The sequence below is a fragment of the Labrus mixtus genome, chromosome 16 (assembly GCF_963584025.1).
Source record: "Labrus mixtus chromosome 16, fLabMix1.1, whole genome shotgun sequence".
Lineage (NCBI taxonomy): Eukaryota > Metazoa > Chordata > Actinopteri > Labriformes > Labridae > Labrus > Labrus mixtus.
This window is the reverse complement of record NC_083627.1, coordinates 5977271-6001313: the sequence shown is the minus strand read 5'-3', so window position 1 is coordinate 6001313 and position 24043 is coordinate 5977271. Positions and strand designations below refer to the sequence as shown.

General features: G+C 42.3%; 2 protein-coding genes across 2 annotated transcripts in view; one reads left to right on the top strand and one right to left on the bottom strand.

Annotated features, from left to right (window-relative positions):
* Window positions 1–994: 994 nt before the first annotated feature.
* On the bottom strand, window positions 995–17033 carry eloa (elongin A). The gene is made up of 12 exons (XM_061058980.1): window positions 16906–17033; window positions 12881–12937; window positions 11175–11287; window positions 10130–10731; window positions 8912–9246; window positions 7447–7558; window positions 6401–6553; window positions 6078–6175; window positions 4962–5142; window positions 4472–4604; window positions 2804–2994; window positions 995–2684 (listed from the first exon to the last, which is right to left on the bottom strand). Exons 1-12 carry the CDS (start codon window positions 16975–16977, stop codon window positions 2623–2625), a joined length of 2109 nt encoding a protein of 702 aa, XP_060914963.1. The 5' UTR covers window positions 16978–17033; the 3' UTR covers window positions 995–2622.
* The window catches only part of LOC132990646 (c-Myc-binding protein-like), an 85830-nt gene continuing 71335 nt past the window's right edge, over window positions 9549–24043 (top strand). Inside the window, exon 1 of the mRNA XM_061058993.1 lies at window positions 9549–9552. The gene's annotated coding sequence lies outside the window, so the exon portion shown is untranslated. The remainder of the gene's footprint in view (window positions 9553–24043) is intronic.

Below are 24043 nucleotides of genomic sequence, written 5' to 3'. Positions count from 1 at the left end.
AATTAAAAATGTTTTTGTAAATTAGAGAGGCATTAAAACTTTGATGATATTAAATTCTTCAGCAAGATTTCCAACAACACACTTGTATATTTTACTCACACAGAGCCTGGGTCCAAACTTCTAATACTGCTGTCAATTAATGATTTACTTTCTCTGGATTTACTGTTACTTTACTTATCATCCATCTATTTGTCTTTTTTTTTTTGCCTTTTGAGGCTTAAATTTGATTTGAAATTAACTCTTTATCAAATGAGTACATCATAATAAAATGTAGGTTTTACTGTATCTCACTTATATTGGATGAACTCCTGTTGTTATTATTTTTAAATGTAAAGTTCAAGAAACCTAGAAAGGCACCAGAACTTCCCTCGTGTTTATTATATGTCTATCTCTTTTGTCTCTTAAACCTTTATATTGAACTGTAAATTACGGGCAAACTGGGGCGAGATTTTATTTCTGGATTTTGTTAAAGTGTGTCCCACAAAATAAGACTGAACATGTGACAAAATAAACTTAATATTTAACTTTATTTGAAAAAAAAAGGGTTCTCTGTGTAAATGAGTTTACATAATAATAAATACCAATGTGTCCTCCACTTGATACCTAAGGATATTTTATTTTGAAGGGGAAGAGTAACTCACAGGAAGTCATTTTCTGCGACCTTGAAGCCACTTGACAGCAAAACACCGCACACGTGATGAGTGCTCCAATTGGCTCTCTTCTCTTACCACCAAACGACGAAGGTGTCGCAAACCGTTTGACGCAGATGTCGTAAAGGTAACGTTTCTTTATAACAACAAAAACAAAGGACAAAGTTAAGGTTTAATTCGGGATCAATGCGACATTACAAGGTTGAAATTAAACACATGTTGGAAGCTCTTAAATAAAGCCTCACACTTCTCTACCAACAGTTTTATTCCCGTACCAGCTGAAGTGTCCATTATGATGCAAAGTTACACTGTTGTCTGATAAACACAAACACACAACAAACAGGTTTAAGGGCAAAAGTCAATTTTAATAAAAATGACCATATAACATTTATTAAAATCTAATAAAATTACAATTTGGAATCTACTTTCATTCAGGCCAGTTCTGTGGGGTCCCAGTGTTGAAAATAAATACATCTCATAATCGTTGTAGACTGATGCGCTTTTTGTTGTTTCTTCCTATTTCTTCCTTATTGTTCTTTTTCCTTGATTTGCTTCTTCCTGCAGTCTCTTCAGCAGCCCTCACACAAACTAGCTTGTCACAGTGGAGCAGATATAAACAAAGATACACACATTTGACAAGCAGGTAAAACATGATCTGAAGCCACAGGAGGGTTAAAAAAAAAAAAAAAAAACAAGTCTATATAATGCAGGTGTGTGTGTGTGTGTGTGTGTGTGTGTTTAGTTCATCAATCTCATTTCATCCCTAAACATTAAAAAAAAAACGACCGCTGCGTAAAACATGTTAAAATATGTTTGCTTTGTTTAAAAGTGGAGCTCCAACCAGCCGTTTGATGTCTCTGTTAAGAATCTCAATCCCATGGCTGCCGTGCACCACGCATGTCGTTAAAAGATATAAATAAGAGCATGATTTCCTGACGTAGTGTATCATCTCATCAAAAATGAACCGACGCTCTGAACCATGAAGGAAAAGTTTGATGTTTTGGGACGTACACATTTTTGCCAAAACACTGGAGAAGGACATCAATACCCACTAACTTGTCTTCACACTATTTAGTTAACTACAACCAGTGGGCAGTTAGCTTAGCTTAGCATAAGGCGTGGAAGAAACAGAAGAGAACAGCAGAGCCGCTCGCCCTCTACGTCTAATGCTCACTCATTGACACGAGAAGTTGTGCAGAAATATAACAAATAGTTTGTGCAAAATAAAGTTTGGCCGTTTCCTGTCAAGGATTCCTGGCCAAGAAAAGTCAGGCTCATCGTTCAAAACAAGTTCACATGTTTTCCTGTTTGTATGACAGAAATGGAAGAAATAGGATGTGTTAATAAGTGAGCGTTAGAAGGTTTTTTTTTTAGGTGGATGTGACGGAGCCAGGCAAGCTCTTTCCCTCCATCTTCAGTCTTTATGCTGAGCTACGTTGCTGCTGGTTTATGCTAAGCTAAGCTACGCCGCTGCCGGCTGTAGCTCCATATTTAGAGTGCGGACATGAAAGCGGCATCGATTCCTCTCTTAAGTCCAAGTTGCGGTGACGAAGTATGCGAGTGCATTTCCCAAAAGTTTGAGCTTTTTCTCTTTTTAAAATATCTGCTAAAAAAAAAAGCAAGAAAACGTAACAGACGGCGTGTTCGTACGGGTGTGTGTCCTTTCACTTCGAGTAAGAAGTTAGTGACATAACTTCCTTCCACAGATGTGACACCCAATGACAGTAATTTGTGATTTAAATACTTTTTCAGGACTCCTAAAATAAATGCCACCACTTAAATAAAAAAGAGAGAGCGTGAGAAAAAAATGCCACCCCTACCAAAAAGTTCATTTGATATGTTTGGTGGGAGAAGATCATGGTCTGTGTGTATGTTTACACAGGGGGCGTGTGGGTGGGTTTTCTGGTCATTATTCTAAACTTTTAAATTAAAAACAGTTGGAATTCATTAAATACATTCAGCCTCATTCACACTATCGCCGGGAGAATCGGTTCTTGAACGCTTTGATAGTTTTGGCCATCATCGGGGCGATTTCTGCGAGAGGAAGAAGATACAGAGAAACGGTTTGAGAGATTTTTTTTTTTTAGGGAAATTAGAAAAATAATTGTAAACAAAAAAAAACTTCAGCTTAGAAAAAATAGACACACACTTACTTTTGACCTGTGGTTTGTCACGGGCAGCATGTCCTCCTCCAGCTCCTCCAGCTCCTCCAGCTCCTCCAGCTCCTCCTCCTCCTCCTCCTCCACCCGGTGCAGAGGAGCGAGACGAGCCAGGCGGAGCGTTATTTTGGGAGGAAGAGGAGTGGCTTGATTCACCGGAGTAGTCTGTGGTAGCTGGTCTTATTCTGAAAAGACAAAAAAAAAAAAAAAAAAAAAGAAGAAAGATAGGTGAATTAGGGTGCACCCCATACACACTGCTCCAGGACTAACAGGGCCTGAGCACGGTGACCTCTTGTACATCACGTCATAGAACACATGCATGACTTCACATTATCATGAAGCGTGCTACGTTTACATGACAGACGGACTACAAAAATAAAAAAGTGACGCACGGTCAAGTCTGCGCATCAGAGAACACAGATACCATGACAGCTACTTTACTGACTTTGTGGCTCATTTTGAGTCGTTTTAGTCAGATACAGCCAGAACACTCTGAGATTTCTCCATAATGGAGGCAGCGACCGATTATACTTCAAGTCTACGTTGTGTACTTGTGCATGAACTGTACCGTGCTGAAGCACACCTCTTCAAACCGTGCCAGGGCCAAGGAAGTGTCCCGTGCTTGAGCATTAAACGGAGCACTCACACTACTCAAACGGACTGGACTTCAGGGGGTCAAACATGCTTGGGTACGGTCCGGATTGCCTTGTGTGAGTGCGCCCGAAGCTGAATGTCAAAGTCTCAAATTCAATAATGGAGTTTTTTTTTCAAATCTTGTTATCTTGTTTTTCAATCGTTTCAGGACGTCGACAGACTTCTTTCTGTTGCTTTGACAAAAGTTGAACCTGTTTGTGCATAATAGGTTTCACGTCCTTACTAGCAAGACGTTCCTTATTGTTGCATTGGAAGTCTGCTAAATATCCGTCTATCTCCCGGTGGCTCAAAGACATCATGTTTTTTTTTTAAAACTTGAGAAAATTAAATACACGTTGAGAGGATGTACAGTCAAATTTTTCCACAAATGGCAACCCTTTATTTCCTATTTCACTAATTTAGAGGTACTACCTGATTGAATGTGTGCCTGTTACTGATGTGCTGAGTGGGGGTGTGAGTGGGGGGGTTGTGCATTGTTTATTACACTTTACTCTGTAATTTAATTAAATTATTTTCTTCTACATTTTTATCAGAGTTTTTTTGTTTTGCTTTGTTTTGTTTTTTGGTTATTTTCGTTTTTATATGTGTATATGTGACTGTGTACATATGCATATATGTTAAAAAAAAAATAAAAAAGGAAAAAGATAAATTGTATTTCTGTGATTGGATGTATTGTTTTGAAAAAAAAAAGTTTAACCTGTTTGTGTGAAAGACCAGAATATAAGATTAAGGCTGTTTTTTTTTAAATACTGCCGTGTCTTATTTTGAATATATCTTGTTATTCTCCTTTTAAAAGTTTCTCCTTACTTGTCTTTTTTTTTTTCCATTCGTCTTTTGTACCTTATTATGTTTCCACATTTACTCCACACATGATGTGATGTTTCATTTGTTGTTATGAAACGTATTTAAAATGTAAACGTTCTACAGAAACAACACACTGGAGGTCGACGTGAGGCTCTGATATTTCTGAATGACATCATACATTAGAAGTGGCAGCGCGTCACTCACTTGATGGGACACGCAGCCGCGGTGGTGGCGGCTGTGGACAAGCCGCTCGTGGTGCCGAACTTCTCCTGTCGTCGGCGGACGTCGCGCGGAGGCTTGGCGACGGAATTCACAAACGCCATCTTGACCTGCCGCCCTGCATAGAGGAACACAACGAGAGTTCTTTTTTATCACTCTGGTAAAACTAGCTCCGTTAAAAATCTCTCCCTGAGTCTGTGCGGCAACCCAGGGGTCATCTCTGACTCGGAGCTATTTTTGGATACCCAGGTGATCAAAGTGATGCAGTCCTGCTTTGCACAAATGAGACAATTACGGAAAAACCAGGTCGTTCCTTTCTCCTGGTGACTCAAAAGAAGTCATCCATGCATTGCTTTTTTCCAGATTCGACTTCTGTGATGAGCTTTATTCCGGTGTTATGCTGAGAAATGCATGAAGTGTTGTTAGACTAAACATCACACCGGAATCGTTTTAGTGTGTCAAAGTCTTCTCATACCTTTGGGCTTGTTGGCGTGCGCCGAGGAGATGTTCTGAGTGAGCAGCCTCAGTCGCTCCTCGCGCTCGTCGTGCAGCCGCAGGTACATCTCCCTCCACGACTCGTACTCCTGAGGAGACTGCCGCCGAAAGTCCCGCTGACAGTGACGCATCCACAGATCGTCGGAGTCCTCTGTAAACCACTGAAAGGAGAGGGAAAGGTTGCATTTCTTTGTCCTCGATAAAACCAGATAACAAACTACAAAAATGCCCTGCTTGTGAATGAAGGCACGATCTGTTTTACGTAATATTATCCATCTATCTGTAATCTATACAGCTTGTGTGGGTCGGGTCGCAGGGGGGCTCGAGCCAATCCCAGCTGACATTGGAGGCAAGGGGCGGAGTACACTCTCAATCACAGGGCTGACCCCCGCAAAGTTTACAGATGTTCAACACACAAAATAAACACAAACTACGACAATGTGACATCATTATTATTGACATCATAAACACTACAGTGAAGATAATTGTAGAAAGAAGATCTGTGTGCGTTTTGAAAGAAGTGTTTTGTTTGGAATTGCAATGGATTGTGGGATGTGTAGTTCCTTCACTCCTGGAAACAATAATATGCAGTCTTCCTTTTCTATGTTTTCCAACGTTTTTTTGTTTTTTTTTGCAAAGATTCAAATATTTTATAGTAATGAGTATTCAGGTAGCCGGTCGGCTTGATTCCAAGATTAAAAATATCGATTTTAAGATTTTCTGAAACGTCAGTGGAGGATGTGAAGGGGGAAATGTACTTCTGGAACCAGAGCCGCGGGTCACAGTTGAGCTCTGAATGTGAACGCTTTATTCTGTGACATTCATTCACTGTGAGGAGGAGGAGGGCAGGGGCGACGATGTTTTTAACCTTTAGCAAACTTTTGCTGTTTTATATTGCTCTCCTCAGTCGTCTGTATGTTTTCTACTGTTGAGTTTGTGTTGTGGAAACGTCCTGATAACACGTTGTAATGATATTAACACAGAAACAGTTAAGACTCCTCCTACTTCCTCTACCTCGGAGTATGTCGAGTCCGACACACATAATCTCCAGCTGTGAGTCCAGTAAGTCCAGAAAGTGTGCGTGTGTGTGTATTACCTGATTGCTCTGCTCGATGCGGTACAGTTGCTCGGGCGTACACCGCTCCAGTACCGGTTCCAGGATCTCAAACGGAACTCCTCCCACTTCAGCGATCGCTGAAAGAGCAGAGAGGAATCAGAAGTCACACCTGTGTTCATTTTTGTTTGAAACACCTTGAGATGACAGATGGGTGTCAGTGATCGCCTCAGCTTTCTGTTTATATTTTTACACACACCAAACACATTTTACAAACATTTACAGCACTGCAGGCATCTGTGTGAGCCTCAAAGTGTTCTGAGGGTTTGTTGCTCATGATCTGAATATTCAGCAGCTTAACTCACAGTCGATGTTGTTCTGCAGCACGCGGATGCACTGCTCGTACAGAGTCATCATCTTGGGCAAGTACGCGGACTTCGATCCCGAGTAGACGACCATCTTAGAGTTGAACCGCTTCCCCGTGAAGCCGGCGTCCTCCTCGTCGTTGCACACAGGAACTGAAAGTGAAGAAAGGAGTGAGAGTCAGACGGCAGCGTGACCCAGAGAGCAGGTCGGGATGAACCGCTGGATCCTCAAAGAGAACTAGATCACAATTTCGCATTGATTCAAGTTTTCACTTCCTCCTTCAGCTTGGTGTTCGATGCCAAGATCACGTTCACCTGAATCAGAGGAAGTCATGAGAAACCAGGACAGAAAGACCTGCTCATACACAGAGGAGGCGATCAGGTTTCTCCCCTACACCTGGCCATCTTTAGGAGACTTCCTGTTTGAGGATTCTCCAGAGTAGAGGAGTGTGAATAGACCTTTCTGCTGACGACACAGCAAAGAATATTTGTCAAATCAGTCAACAGTAATGAGACAAATGTAAACTTTAAGAGGCTCCTTTGCTAGTGTAAGTTACGGCCTGAATCTTAATGAAGACGTTTTCATTACGTTCTATGTCTGAGGTCTTTTTGAAGCACGAGCATCCTCTATAAAAAATTTAATTAGGAACTTGGTCGGCTGTATAAATGGCCAATAGATCCACATGAAAAAGGAAAGACTTTAACTGTGACATTAAGGACATCAGGTGTTTGGAGATAAAACTACGATGTGGTGAAGGAGCCACATGTTGGATATGAACCTGAGCCGCCCGCTCGGAGGACTTCAGCCTCTGTACACACTAACCACAAGGCTACTGGCACCCCCAGTTAGCAGTGATTGTTCTCCAACTTGTTTGTTCTTGTTGTGTTTTTGTCAAGTTCATAGAGAACCAAACACTGAGAAGAAGTGTCGGCAGGAAAATACAGCAAATATTGAGCAGGAAACCTGTGTGTGTGTCAAAACACAATGAAAGGACTATGTGTGTGTTTCTGTTGGATAAGGGATTCGAAAGTGAGCGCTTTGCTACCTTTCCGTCTCTGAGGGGACAGCGGTGTGACGTCGATGGAGGGCAGAGGTCTGTAGTTGGGTTGAATCGCCGGCAGAGGGATGTCAGGAAGAGTGGCAACAACCTCAACAACCTGAAAACAACAAAACATAAAATGAACGAGGAGGACCTGCAAACAACTTTTCAAACTCAGCGTTTTATACGATGAGGATCATACATTTAAGCTCCTGTGAGAAACATTTGCCTCGGTTGATTTTGACGCCCCCTGATCCTGGTCTGTGCATGTGTAAGAGGAGTGTTCTGATTAACAATCAAATGTTTCACGCACTGTGAATCTTTTCAGTGGAAAAACCTGAACAAAGGCGCTTCAGATTTTTTAAAGTTATACTATTTTGGCGATTTCTGCCTTTAAGGGATAGGACAGTTGAAGAGAGACAGGAAACGTTGGGAGGAGAGAGTCAGGGGATGACATGCAGCAAAGGTCCGATGCCGTGTTCAAACCCACGGCAGCTGAAGCGAGGACTGTAGCCTCTGTACGTGGGGCGTGCATCTGCTAGACTATCCGGTGCCCCAGATCTCTGAGTTTTTAATCGCCTCATATAACATGAGATGACCCGCTGACCCATTGATAGAAAGCCTCCAACTTATTCCCAATGGTCTTAACTGCTTTTATAGGTAATATGGAGACTTTAGATATCGATTTTATAGCCAGATTCAAACTCCTCTTTGCGGGAAATGAAGAGAAAGTGGGCAGAGAAGAGCGCCCAACCTCCCCAAAAGATAAGGTGAATAATTTGACATTTTGCTTAAACCTTTGTCTCCCCTTATAACCAGACTGAAAGATGTCACTTCTACAGCTTTTGTTTCAACATAAAAGGCACAGCCAAGAGACAGTTAGCTTAGCATAACATACAGAGAGGAAGCGAGCCTAAATGTTTTACCTTTCGTAAATAGCAGAGTGGTGGTTTGTTTGAACAACTTATTTGATTTGTCTGCTCTAAGTGACGGAGAGAACTCATAAAAGAAGACTCTTTTTTTGTTAAAACGCAGGAAACGCAGAAATGATACAAGGCCTTGGTTCATGGAGAAAAGTTTTGATGGGCTCACAGCTCCGAGAGGAAATCAGACTCTCACACTTGAAACAAGCTGAAATTTTAAAATAATCATTCAACCAATGGAATTGTTGATAGCATTATTTGAGGGTTATTAAGTGAGTTTGGTAATTTTCTTTTTAGACAGTTTTAGATTTGATATCTTTCTCCTTTTCTTGAGCCTTGAGGACTGAGGACAGATGGGCAGGCTGGAAATTCACCATGGATAGCTCTCATGTCATTTTTAAAAAGAAGCTCTGTATTTCTGTGGGATCTGCTGTGGCCCTAACAGTGAGCCCTGAGGAACTCCAGGTTTGGGACTTAGGCTCCTGCAAACATTTGAATTTCACACAGAGACGCATAAACTGGACGTGACACCGGAGGGGTCTTCTTACCCTTTTTCGTTTCTCAGGTGTTGCTGCAGCGGAACTGGATCCTGAATGCGTCCTCTTGCTGCTCTGAGTACCGTTAGCTTTGCTCGCTTTGGAGGAAGAGGAGGAGGAGGATGGTGCGGGCGCAGGGTCGTGTGTGCGATGGGATGATGACGTGGAGGATGCAGAGTGAGACGGCCGGCCGTGCGACGAGGATGACGACGACGACGGCTTCTTCTTCTTCTTCACAGGTATCGGGGCGTCATACGTGAGAAAAGACTCAAAGGACATGGTGGGGGTCTCAAAGTCGTCTTCTTCCTCCTCTTTGGGTGGAGAGTCCTTCGGCACCCGTGGTCGCCCTGGAAACATAGAGGCAGAAAGAACCGATGAGGACAAAGTGAATCATGGACAAGTGTGAAACCGACTGAATTAATTAAATTCTTCATATTTTCATTCATTCATATGTCCAGCTGTCTAAGGGCAGATCACCGGCTGATGTTTGTGAACTGGTTTCCCTTTTTGCTCATATAGAATAACTTGTCATTTCCTGTCGATTCATTCAACAAACAGGCTTTATCTTCAGTATCTCGGTTAGTCAGAACAGGATGTAGCTCTCTGTTGTGTGTTGTGGACACATTTATCGTGGGCTGATGAAGCTGAAACAACATTTAAAAAAGTAACGTCTTCGGCTTCTACAAAGATTAAATATCATGAAATGCACTTTTAAAGTCAAATGTCTATTCCTTTACATTTGCTGCTCTGGAGAATCAAAACAAGGTTTTACAGTTAAAGGCTTCTCTGCAGACGAGCTTCACTTTAAAGGCTGAATATGTGATTTCCAGATCGACACAAACTCATCTCCTTCATCCCTCAGCTCCTCCCTCCCTTCCTGTCTCCACAATCCCCCCGCCCCTACTGTCGTGTTTCACTGGCAAGGTTCTGTGAGACAGAGACGATTCTGCGTTCAATTTAAAGTAACAATATGCATCTGAAAGTTGGTTTGGTTTAAATATGTGTGGGTTGAGTTGCCAACTTTCCATCATGGATCAAACACAGTCATTATAAGACACTGCTGAATGTATAGAGCCGCTCTCCTTTGATATTAGATACCTGCTTTAATTCCATTATCACCTTTATAAAAGTTTCTTATAATCCGCCCGTGCAGAGGACAAAGAGATACACGGCTTTTGTTTGCTTCTCTCGATGTCACCATTAAAGCTCATCCATCAGAAACACACTCACCCTCATCTCCTGCTTTCTTCTTCTCCTCCCTCTTACTCTCATGCGTGCTGGACTTCTTGTTATGTTTTGAGGACTTTTGTACTGGACTCTGTTGTCTCTCTCGGTCTGCGCTGCGTTTCTTTCCGTCACCTCCCCCGCCCCCTCCTCCTCCTCGATCACCACTCATCTGTGCGTGGCGTTGCCGTCTTTCCTCGTCTCTGTCCCTGTTTTTGTCGCCGTGATTGTGGTTTTTGCTGGGTTCTTTGCTTGGTTTGGTGTGGCGGACGTCTTTACGAGAAGGAGGAGGAGGGGGACTGGGCTCAGGCTCAGGCTCAGGTTCAAGCTCGGGCTCGGGCTCGGGGCTCTCGTACTCGTCTGAGTGGTATCCTCCTCTCTGCGGAGGGCTGTACTGCTCGTGATGAGGAGGCGAGGGCGAGTAGTTCGTGTGATAACCTCTCTCCTCCTCCTCCTCCTCCTCTTCCTCCTCCTCCTCTTCCATGTAGGAGGGCTCCTCGTCAGGGGACGGCTCCCTGGTTCGTCTGTGGCCTCCTTCTTCAGCTGCCTCTGGTTCTCGAGAGTGTCCGTGTGACCGCGGTGCCTCTTTAGCGTGACTGATGGCGGGTCTGGAGTAGAAAAATCAAAACTGATTGTGAGTCACAAACACACCAGTTATTATCAGGTTAAAGAAAATGAACGAAAACAAAGTGGTTCATGAAAAGAATTGTCTTTAAAAAGTTTAATCTGTAAAATATGACGTTGTTCGTCCTCCATATTACTTTTTCTTCTGAAGTCACGTTTAATCAATTCTGTGAGATCTCGTGTCTGTCGATGCCCACTGTGAAACCTCCAAGTGGGCGGCCCAGGTTCGAATCCCACCTGTGGCTCCTTTCCCCACTCTCTCTCTCTCCCTGATTTCTGATTCTATCCGCTGTCTTATCTTTCTAATAAAAGGCAGAAAAAACTGCCCAAAAAAAAAAAATCTTTAACCCTTCAGTCTGTGGTCTCCTACGTTTTTAAAATCATTAAGATATGAGAATCTACTAGTGTGTAGCCAGCCTTAGCGTACCTGTCTGCAGACTGAGGAACCAGTTTCTTCCATTTGGCTACGAGGTTTTTCGCCAGCTCTCCAACGAGTTCATGTTTCCTGAAAGAATTCACAGTCTTCCCCACTCCAGTTTCCTACGAGGGAACGAGACAGAGTGAAAATGTTGACACTGATCATTCAAAGATTTACACAATAAGTCCAACAACACAAGCTGAAGCTTAAATACTGTTTGCAACTACACGGTTAAAGAATCTGGACCCCAAGCTTTTGATATCACATGTCTGACTTCCTGGGACATTTAGTGCCTGCATGTGTTCATCTTTGAGCTCCAGTGTGGATTTGACTTTCACACTTGTTATCATATCTATGCATGCTGCAGGCGAGATATCTGATTGGTCAGAAACATGTTGAGGCTGTGCTGATAAATGCCATAAATCACATCTGACAGGAAAGAAAAAGCTGACTATGCGAGGCATGTTTGTTCTCAGGAAAGATCACATTCACTGCACAGCACGAGCACTGTCTTATAATGTCATTTCACTGCAGTAGTCAGGAGTTAATGCTTCAAATGAAACATCCTAAACTGGTTATGCACTGAGCTTGTCTGTCAGACTGTGAGCTGCAGAAGGAGTTCAAACTATTTCTCTCACTACTGTGGGATTAACTCCCTTCTTTTTTTAAACTTTTTCTACAGAAATCTACAGGGTATAAACATACCAACTGAAACTGGAATTGTTGGGTCCGATACCGATAAAGATATTGGAGAGAAAAAAAATGTGATACCGATACATTTGTAGATATCTTTCTTAGGGCCCACTCACACTAGGCAATCCCAAGCACGCATCAACCCTAAAGTCCAGTTTGTTTGACTAGTGTGAGCGCTCCGTACCGTGCTCAAGCTCGGTACACTTCCTTGACCCTTGCACGCTTTGGAGAGGTGTGCTTCGGCCTGGTACAGTTAATGCACGAGCACAAGCACGGGTACACACAACGTGGACAGCCTTCATTAATCGAGAAATCTCAGAGTGTTCTGGCTGTATCTGACTAAAGTGACTCAAAATAAACCACAAAGTCAGTAATGTAGCTGTCATGTTCTTTGTGTTGTTCTCCGATGTACGAACACGGACTCGACAGCGCGTCTTTTTTTTTTTTTTTTTTTCCTCAAGTCCGTCTGTCTTGTAAACTAAGGAAGCTTCATAATTACATAAAGACATGCATGTGTTGCATAACAACAACGTGTACAAGAGGTAACCGTGTTCAGGCCCGGTTAGTCCTGGAGCAGTGTGCAACCGTGCTTATGTACGGTTCGGGACAACTTTGCTAGTGTGAATGCGCCGTAAGATCTATGTTTGATCTGTAGGGATAGATGCACATTTATTGCGTTGATCCCTCAAATGCAGTTGTCAAACACTCGTGGAAAAGATTTATAATGAAGACAAGGTGGTCACTCAACTGGAAAGTAACTGAGCATATACGTGCATCACCGCCTGACACTCTGGAGAGTGATGATGGTTGTTGTAATCCATAAAGCACACTCTGCTGGTGACAGAGAGCTGCTAGTGTAATGTACGATACTCAAATGAAATGCTACTTGACAGGTGAATACATCTTGGAATATCGGCGCTTGTTGGAGATAAAATTAGCCGATAGCGACAGTCACTTGAGATGCAAATATCAGCCGACATTATCGGTTGGGCTCCAGTATGAACAAGAACTAGAATCCTTACCACCAGTATGTCCACGGTCATTGGAAGCTCCCCAAGTCTTTTGAACGTTTTTAAAACCTGAAAAAGAAACAAGAGAAAAACACGATTAATGAGAGGATTCTAGTGTTTAACTTTCATAGAGGTTCACACGTCATCACATCACTGATGTTCAATCGAATTATCTCAATGAAAACATGAAAACATGAGCAGAGACTCCCTCTGCTAAACGAGACCAGGAGATAAGGTTGAAAGGATTTTTTTTTTTTTAAAGCGAGCAAGCTAACCTTGAGGAAAGAATATTTTGTCAATATTTCTTCGTAAAAACTCTAAATTCAATCTGAAACCTGTGTTGTTGACAGAATATGTTGATATAAAACATTACCATGACCTAGAGATTGTGCATGTTTGTACAGCGATAAATAAGTCAGCAACAGAACTTGTACTTTAAAAATCTGTATTTTGATTCAAAAATCAAACAAAAAAAATATATATGAATGAAGTCAATTTTATTTTCTGTAGCTTTGTAAGTTCCCCCACATGTACAAACAGGACCTGTGGCCATGCATTGAGAGATGTCAGAGTGGGGCAGACACACGGGGAGAGCGCCAAGGCTGTTGGGGGTTTGGTGCCTTGCTCGGCAGTACTCGGGAGGTAACAGTTCCCAACCCGAGCTACAGACTGAGCTACTGTGTCCCCAAATATAAGACAGAATGTAGGATAGGTTTTCTTCAATTCACTTAGCAGACGCTTTTATCCAAAGCGACGTACATCAGAGAGTAAGAACAACACAAGCAAGGATCTAGAAAAAAGGGAACAATGTCAGTGAGAGCAAACGATCAGCTTTGAGTCTGATTGGACACACAGGTGCTGACAGGAAGTGACCAGAGGCAAAGCACAACACTGACGGCAGTTCTTGAGAGCTCTAATCAGTATAGAAACCATCTTATAAGTCGTCGTTATCAAACAAAAACAATCGTCACAACCGTCATCATCATCGATAATATGGAGACCATCATCATTAAGTTAGTAGGTATTCTTACAAGCAGTATAAGCAGTTTCTTATAAGCAGTTTGCGTCTACCTTTGCCTGTTCAGTCACTACTTAACGCAACCCTATGCAGGAATTAGGTAAGGTGGGCTTTGGCGCCCACCCAAGGTCTCTGAGTGCAACTGCACCGTCGTAAGACATTGTGCGTTTGTTGACATTCAGAGGGGGTTGAGTTGAGAGAAGCCAAAAACAAACATGAGACAATGACGACACCGATAACTACACAGACTGACGTTACAATCCGTTATGAATAACAGCTGCAGGGATGTACGCTCTGCTTCTTGCTTGGTCACTCTCGATTGATGGCTTCATCGTCCTCTTCTGTGTCTTAGCCTTAGTCATTCATTCGAACAGCAGTGAGACGGGCTTGATGCCTAGTGCAAGCTGCCAAAGTTACATAGTGCTATAAACAGGCGACCGGCGCTCTCTGTGGACATGGAAGACACGCCGTTCTGCCTGTCGAAAGTTGTTGCACGATAAGATTTACTTTGAAATGACTGTTTAACGATGGGAAAGTTTCATATTGTTGCTTTAAATCATGACTGCTGACCTTGTTATAGCTGCCATTCAGCATTATAAACATGATAATAGTCTCAGGAGTTGACACCATTTGGTTTACATTATGTCCTTATTAAAGTGTCTGGCATGAAGAACATTCACCTGTGTTACACCTGGTTGTCAAAGTGCTCTTAATGACCCTTTAATTGACCCAAAACAGAGAGATTAAGCAGCCCTGCGTCATGGAGACTGATCATGGCCTGTAACGGGGCCGGGCTGTAGTCAAATCACTGAACAATCACTGAACTGTGATTTCTACATTTACAGATAAATAAAGTCCCCTGCAGAGCCGACATCAATCTGTTAATCAAACATATCCCAAAGAGGAGGACTGCTTCGTGTTTCAGACAAGTGTCCCCAATTCAGCAGTGAAAGTAAACAAAGGAGAGGTCGGACATTGTGAGCAATTATTTATCCGTTCTGCATTTTGCACTGTTTGAAGAGAGGATGTCTGTGCAGTGACTTATAGTGATTTATAAAAGGTGAACAATAAACACCAGGTGAACATAAGAGGCCTGCAGCCGCTGTTTCTGTCATGACTTTCGCACTAACGCTGGAAAGCTAACAGGCTAATGGCTACTCTGGCCCCGAGATTCGTCAGAAGATGAATGATGGTTTGTTTATTTTAATATTTCAATGACAGACAGAGGGGACACACCAACAGGTGTTCAACCAAGCGGGCAGGTGTTCACGTTATCTTTTATAACATATAAGGGCTGAAGCAGAGCGTTGAAAGAAGTTAAAAGCCCTTAATTATCGTGACGTCTCACGTGATGCCTTCACAAACTGTCGGAAATGCCGAAATTGTAAAGTAGGTCTAGTGTTTCATAACGAAATACTATTTTTAAATGTTAAATTAAAAAAAACTCTTAGACAACTTGATTTGAAATTATTGTCTTAAGTACTTAATTGTTTGTGTTGTGTACAATTTTCTACTCAGAAGTATCCAAAGCATTTCTTGTGTACTTGCCAGCAGAGAACTGTCATCATGATATGACATGTTAAATTTACAAATTATCCCTGCACTCATGTTCACTTCAATTGTCTGTCTACTCGCAGTTATATTGAATAGTTTCTGCTTATAATATGTCTACACTCATGCACTTTAACTTATGTCAATACTGTCCATTTACAACTCTGTTTTAGCACATTTACATTTAATCTTCCTATTTAAGACTAGTAATGCTTAGTTAAATCCTGGTTGTATATATTCACATTCTTAGTTTTGATATTTTTAGTGCTTATTTACTTTGTATTTAATATTATATTGTGTTTAAATTTGCTAATATTGTATTTTTTACTCATATTGTGTGTTTGATAACCTGCTGCTGTAACGCCACAATTTCCGAGTTTGGGATCAATAAAGTAATTCTATTCTATTCTAAATGTTTTCAAACCAAGTGATTGGTAAGCACAGAAAAAAAAAATACATTACCTTACAAACCAATAAATGTAAAACATGAAATACAACGTTTCTGCTCATCATAGTATTTTTGAATGTACCATAATTTCTTCTTTTTGCAATTTTGTATAATAATTTATTTATCTAATTTTTTCCTTTACAGTTATATTGTTTATATTAGTTCTGTTGTTCCATTATTCACCATGCACCTTATAACTTATCATTTAGTATTTAGCCTACTTGCACATAGTTCTGTATATATATATATTTATTTCTCGTTTACTGCACATAGTTCTGTTTACATCTGTTAGTCCGATCACTGTCCACTTACATCTACTCCTTTATATTTTGTATTTTTAAGTTAAGTTTAAGCTTTAAGTTGTATTTAAATTGACACTTTATATTTGGGTTAAAATGTTTCGTCTACTTGCACTGTTGTTAATTTACTGCTCTGTGTGCCTTTGAATTGCCCCCCGGGGACAAATAAAGTTTTTGAATTGAATTAAATTAATTTCTTCTGTTTGCAATTTTGTATAATAACTTGGAACTGTTACTATTCAGTGTTATATTACAGACAGAAAATGAATATAAGCCTATAATATCATTCTTGTAACTTGTGCTGATAATTTTACTGTACAAAAACATCAAAGACTCTTTAACTTTTAATGAGCAGCAGGCCTGATTATAAGTTTCATTCCTCTGTTGGTTGTTTACATTATGGTTGTGACATGGTAATTTCCTCCTGAACCGCTTCACTCGTGGATCAAAACAAATCCCAAATTAGTATTTGCACGGATTTTTAATTCACAACTTTACACTATTCTGTTTAAGTAAAAACAGCGAATGAAAGCTCTTCAACGTGTACGATTTACAGAAGTCCGGATCGACCGTCAACGCAGCATTTAAAAAACGGTTGCGACTTGCGGAGACCTGCCGCGGCCGCCGCTTCGTTTGACCAGCGGAGACAAACCGTCTCATTTTGGGGAGATGGCCGACGCTGACAACCTTATCTGTCCGTTTCGACCGGTTTAGTCGTTACCTTTCGAGGCTCCGGATTCTCCAGGAGCCGGGACTGAAGTCTGTCCACTGTTTCCAGCAGTTCCTCCGCCATGTTTACTGCTGGTACCCTGTCGCCCGGAAGCTACTTCATCCTGAGCGCACACAGAAAGGAGGGGGAGCCGGAGAGGTTCCGCTAGTTTAGTGACGGTAACAATAATTATTAATTAATAATAATTAATTATTAATACAGATACAACATAATGGTATAAAACACAAGCAATGGGTTTAAAACCAATTGAATCGTTTTTTTTTTTTAGAAAGGTCGTGAAAGACGGAATCACGTCACTGCACAGCTGACGGCGCACGCAGGGAGCACCTGTCGGGATGACGTCAGTGAAAACGCTGAATTAGCTTCCAGGATGATTTACCGTTTGGCCAACTGTTAGTATTCAAGAAGACATACAAGACATTATTATAAACTAAAGTACATTGTGGATTAGCTTTTTAAAATATAATTTGATTTACAAACTTTATTAATCCCTGAGGAAAATTCTGGTTTACACTCTGTTATTTCATTTAATTTCATTTTTTAAAATCTGTTCCGTACATGTCAAAACACACAACAGAAAAGGAAAAAGAGAAAAAAAACAATTCACACTTTATCCCATGTACGGAAAGGAGCAGGGAGAAGAATAACTCTTGTTTTGCCTGCCCCCCTTACTCAAAAAGCAAACAATAAATGTCTGGATGGTTCTGTCCAATTACAGTCAATGAATGAATATCACGGCAACATAAAACACATCTGACAATTCAGTCTTTACTTCCTCAGAAAGTAGAAGGAAAACACACTTAACTGCCACTTTCATACCGTCTGATAACTTTGTTCTTGTACTTAAACTGAAATATCTGAACACAGCCCTTCAAGTCATTATTTAAAGAATTCCACAATTTAATTCCAATGACAGAAATACACTTCTGTTTTAAAGTTGTCCTCGCAAACTGATGCTTAAAATGAAATTTTCTTCTCTGCTCTTATTGAGAGACATGCTTCTCACACACGCTCAAAATACACACATGCACAAACAGGAGCTGTGGACATTCATTAGTGGAGAGATGTCTGGTGACCCCTCTGTTTACCAGCCCTACAGACTAAGCTACTGCCACCCCTAACCACTGTATCTAAGTGTTTATATTCCTATTTATTAAACAGAAATACCCCTCAGAATCAATATCAGATTGCGTATTTGTGCATGTCATACATAAATTAAATGTATGACATCCTCATCACGTGCAAATTAAATAATATCAAATTTATGAGTGTTAATTTCTCACACAAATTCTTGCTATTTTCGCTTGGTGAACAAACTATCATTTCAAATAAACGTTCCTAACTTGACTCTTTGCAGTAAATGCAACTTTATACCTGTAATCGTACACGTCTTAGAATAAGATATTTAACTACTTACTCTTGAGGTTGTCAAATTTATTGAAACTTTTCAATACCCCAAGTCTTAAAACATTACAATCTCTGTTGTTTTAAAGATTGATAGAATTAAAAAATGTCATAATTTCCATCAAGAAATTCCTGCACACTTTTAAAATGACACAGATATGTTGTCAACGTTTACATTTTGACAATATGTGTGTGTTGTGCTGTATTTGCGGTGTGCTATGATGCTCCAACGTCTTCTACGCACAGGTCTTGATGTCCTTTATGAATTTCTTGTATTTCTAATGTACATCGTTCCTTGCTTTGTCACGTCACAATGACTACGTTCCCTGTCCTTTAGGCGCTTTAAATACATGTATACTTGTACTGGAAAAAGGTTTTGAATGCATGTTTTTACAGTGTTAATATTAAGCTAACATCTGACAGATATTTCAGAACTGTTCTGAGTTTTGAGATTCATATTCAGACAAAAAATAGCAGACACATTTGGCTGAAACCCAATCTAAAACGTGAAACCCAAAGGCCATTAGAGGGAGGAGGAGGGTGGTGTTGGGGATGTTGGAGAGGGGGATGTTCAGTCGCTCTTCTTTTGGGATATTTTGGGAGGGGAGGGCGACGAGGGGTGCCTGTATTTGGAGATGGAGGTGGATGTTTGAGGTGGTAACGAAGAGGATCAGGGAGGCGTGGTAAGGGACCCTGATTCCCCTCTGACACACACACACACACACACACACACACACAGCACTCTGGCAGACTGACAGAGGACAGAGGGACGCAGCAGAGAGGAACAACAATAAAGAGTAAAGAACGGTAATAAGAGAAAGCCTAACGAGAGAACCAAAGAAAGGACAAAGAAGAGAAGAAGAGCAGGAACCAGGAGGGAGAACCAGGTACATTTAATCCTTTGAACCTTTAAGAAAAACACTACATCTTAGGATCTCCACTTTTATTCAGACTAACATTTCAGAAAGTGGACTGAAAACATAAAATATTGCAGCCTGATGATTGGATGCAACCGGTGACATAAAAAAACAAAAGTAGGAAATACAAACAAAAGCACACAACAGTATGTTTTAATGTAATTACACACAGTAGTGGGAGAAGTGCTCGAATATTTTATTAAATAAAAGTAACAATACCACAGTAAAGGAAGACGCCCTGCACTGAAACTAGAGTGCAAAGTGTCAGAGTTTAAATGTCTGTACCCAAAGTACTAACAACAATAAATGGCTCGTTTTACAATAATAGTGATGCAACTTGTGCACATCAATTTTGTTGATTTACCGACTTTATATTCTGATAGGAAGTCTCTCAAAACATTTGCTCTGACAGGTTGTAGAGAAGAAACCTAAAATAGTTCAATACACTTCAACTCCACCTGTGTTTGTGTGGACTCTACAGTCATGATGGTCTAATGATGTGTATAAATATAAAATGTTATTTAACGCTTAACGAGACCAAAATGTCCAACAAGTTTTTTAACTGTAGATATTTAAAGTACATTTTGCTTTTGCTTCTTTGTACGAACGAGTACTGTATGATAATATTTATGTTCAAACTGCTGAGTGGAAACAATGTGAAGCAGTTGCCAATGTGGATATCACAACACCGCAGGGGGTGTCGGTCCTTCTCTTTCCAGTCCTTAGCTGTAAAACACACACAAAGTACACACACACACACACACACACACACACACACACACACACACACACACACACACACATGCATGTTGTGTTGGTCAGCGTCTATAAATACTCTCCAGAGATAGACGGAGGAATTCAGCTGCAGCTGCAGAGAGAGAGAGTTTGTGAAGAGGCGTTCGAGGTGGTGTTTTTCTTTAGTGTGTGCGTGTGTAAAATAACACACACACACAAAAAAAAGCAGAAACTCACAGAAATCTGACATAGAAGAACTCTGCGAATTCCCTTTTTTGATGAATTTGTCAGTTTATTGTTTTGCCTCAGAAACATCGTTTAGGTTCCTCCTGTCTCTGATCTTCTTGTGATGTTTCCGGCTGCAGCAGGTCAAAGTAAAAGCTCTACAAACTCACCACCTGCTCACAATCAGCCATCAGACGGTTTGAGAAGAGCGGATGATGTTAGGAAAGTTATCAGCTAAACATCAGACTTTTCTCATATTAGAACTATAACGTCATTCTAGTGAGTTGGTGGAGACCAAAAACAGACACAAAGGAGAGTGAATATACAGCTTGTGTCTGATTTTTTTTTACATCCTGGCTCAAGATTGAAACTGCAAAAAATTGTGAATTGTACCTGGAACTAGACTGGTCTTAAAAGTTCTCGTAAAAGTCTTGTGCATTTTAGTGTTTGCTGATTTTGTGTGTAACGTGTGTGTGAGCATACCTGGCCAGAAAGCGGATTCTGATTCTGATTAAACTGAAGTCCCCATTTAAACCAAAGTAAACCTTCTTTTATACTTTGAATAATTTATTTCTAAACTCAGTTTTCTGTTTATGAGAAGCTGACTGAATCTTTATGTTACAAACAACTTTATTCTCTGTGTTAATTTTTATTTCTGACTGCAGACAGATCTCACACTAACCTCAGGTCCTTCACTACTGTCTCTAATTTTGAAGCAAAACTCAAAACCTCTATATTCTCCCAAGCATACGAATACTTATAGTGTGTGTGTGTATGCAGTGGCGACCCTAGAGTCTGTTGGGGCCCGAGGCAAAAATTAATTTGGGGTCCTGACGTTTACTCCTCTTCCTTTTGTTTCCTCTCTCAGATAATTCCTCTTTGCCAACTTTAGTTTTCACAGCAAACAATGCATGGAACGCTTGGTATGGCAAGGAGAGGAAGTGCTGTCAGATGGGGCCCCCTTAGGGAGGTGTCCTATTGTCATTGCAAAATTTGCACATTTTTGAGCCCCTACTGTCCTGGGGCCCCAAGCAGTTGTATTGACAGGCAGCTCCTCTGTGTGTATGATCACCTGCGTGGTCACCGATGTTTGCTTTGTGGTGTGTTTGACTTCATTGATTTTGATTTCTCCGTCTGATTCATGACGGTGGAAACATTTTGTTGCTGTCTGCTGTTTTTAGCCTCACTGTAAAGCTCATTGAGTTTACCTGTAATTATAAATACTAAAATGAGCTGTGTGCATTGACGGACAGTTATTTGACCTTCTCATTCAGCTGATTGTTAAATGAGTCGTGTATCAACTAAAAACCTTCTTTCTGTTTATCTTCATGATCCCTAAGCTCCACAGTTGTTCCAGGAGACGACTAGAAAAGTTTAGTAAGTTGGCAGGTGATTTTTCAGCTGTTTGTAGCTGACGACGGGGAGGTGTAAAATATTCTTCATTTTTTTCATTTCATGTTTAATCTTACGTTGCCAGTTCTGTTGTTTTGAAATGAGACGCTGGTGTAAGTCACAGAATAAAGAAAAAAAACTGATGATGATGATGATGGAGGTAGTGTATGGGGTGGAGGTGGAGTTGGAGGTGTAGGTGGAGGTGTAGGTGGTGTAGGTGGAGTTGGAGTTGGAGTTGGAGTTGGAGTTGTAGTTGTAGGTGGAGGTGGAGTTGTAGGTGGAGGTGTCGGTGGTGTAGGTGGAGTTGGAGTTGGAGTTGTAGGTGGAGGTGGAGTTGGAGGTGTAGGTGGAGGTGTAGGTGGAGGTGTAGGTGTAGGTGGAGGTGGGGGTGTAGGTGGAGGTGGAGGTGTAGGTGGACGTGTAGTTGGAGGTGGAGGTGGAGCTGTAGGTGGAGGTGTAGCTGTAGGTGGACGTGTAGTTGGAGGTGGAGGTGGAGGTGGAGGTGGAGGTGGAGGTGGAGGTGGAGGTGTAAGTGGAGTTGGGGGTGGAGGTGGAGGTGTAGCTGTAGGTGGAGGTGGAGGTGGAGGTGGAGGTGAAGGTGAAGGTGAAGCTGTAGGTGTAGGTGTAGGTGGAGGTGGAGGTATAGGTGTAGCTGTAGGTGGAGGTGTAGCTGTAGGTGGAGGTGTAGCTGTAGGTGGAGGTGTAGCTGTAGGTGGAGGTGAAGGTGAAGGTGAAGGTGAAGGTGAAGGTGTAGGTGTAGGTGTAGGTGTAGCTGTAGGTGGAGGTGTAGCTGTAGCTGTAGCTGTAGGTGGAGGTGGAGGTGTAGCTGTAGGTGGAGGTGGAGGTGTAGGTGGAGGTGTAGCTGTAGGTGGAGGTGGAGGTGTAGGTGTAGTTAGAGGTGGAGGTGAAGGTGGAGTTGGAGGTGGAGGTGGAGCTGTAGCTGTAGGTGGAGGTGTAGGTGTAGTTAGAGGTGGAGGTGAAGGTGGAGGTGGAGGTGGAGCTGTAGCTGTAGTTAGAGGTGGAGGTGAAGGTGAAGGTGTAGGTGGAGGTGTAGCTGTGTGTAGGTGGAGGTGTAGGTGGAGGTGTAGCTGTAGGTGGAGGTGGAGGTGTAGGTGTATGGAGGTGGAGGTGTAGCTGTAGCTGTAGGTGGAGGTGTAGGTGGAGGTGGAGGTGTAGCTGTAGCAGTAGCTGTATGTAGGTGTAGCAGTAGGTGGTGTAGGTGGAGTTGGAGTTGGAGTTGTAGTTGTAGGTGGAGGTGGAGTTGTAGGTGGAGGTGTCGGTGGTGTAGGTGGAGTTGGAGTTGGAGGTGGAGTTGGAGGTGGAGGTGTAGGTGTAGGTGGAGGTGGAGGTGTAGGTGGAGGTGGAGGTGTAGGTGGACGTGTAGTTGGAGGTGGAGGTGGAGCTGTAGGTGGAGGTGTAGCTGTAGGTGGACGTGTAGTTGGAGGTGGAGGTGGAGCTGTAGGTGGAGGTGGAGGTGTAAGTGGAGTTGGGGGTGGAGGTGGAGGTGGAGGTGGAGGTGGAGGTGAAGGTGAAGGTGAAGGTGAAGGTGAAGGTGAAGCTGTAGGTGGAGGTGGAGGTATAGGTGTAGCTGTAGGTGGAGGTGTAGCTGTAGGTGTAGGTGGAGGTGTAGCTGTAGGTGGAGGTGTAGCTGTAGGTGGAGGTGAAGGTGAAGGTGAAGGTGAAGGTGAAGGTGTAGCTGTAGGTGTAGGTGTAGCTGTAGGTGGAGGTGTAGCTGTAGCTGTAGGTGGAGGTGGAGGTGTAGCTGTAGGTGGAGGTGGAGGTGTAGGTGGAGGTGTAGCTGTAGGTGGAGGTGTAGGTGTAGTTAGAGGTGGAGGTGAAGGTGGAGGTGGAGCTGTAGCTGTAGTTAGAGGTGGAGGTGAAGGTGAAGGTGTAGGTGGAGGTGTAGCTGTGTGTAGGTGGAGGTGTAGGTGGAGGTGTAGCTGTAGGTGGAGGTGGAGGTGTATGGAGGTGGAGGTGTAGCTGTAGTTAGAGGTGTAGGTGGAGGTGGAGGTGGAGGTGTAGCTGTAGGTGGAGGTGTAGCTGTAGGTGGAGGTGAAGGTGAAGGTGAAGGTGAAGGTGTAGCTGTAGGTGTAGGTGTAGGTGTAGCTGTAGGTGGAGGTGTAGCTGTAGCTGTAGGTGGAGGTGGAGGTGTAGCTGTAGGTGGAGGTGGAGGTGTAGGTGGAGGTGTAGCTGTAGGTGGAGGTGTAGGTGTAGGTGTAGTTAGAGGTGGAGGTGAAGGTGGAGGTGGAGCTGTAGCTGTAGTTAGAGGTGGAGGTGAAGGTGAAGGTGAAGGTGTAGGTGGAGGTGTAGCTGTGTGTAGGTGGAGGTGTAGGTGGAGGTGTAGCTGTAGGTGGAGGTGGAGGTGTAGGTGTATGGAGGTGGAGGTGTAGCTGTAGTTAGAGGTGTAGGTGGAGGTGGAGGTGGAGGTGGAGGTGGAGGTGTAGGTGGAGGTGTAG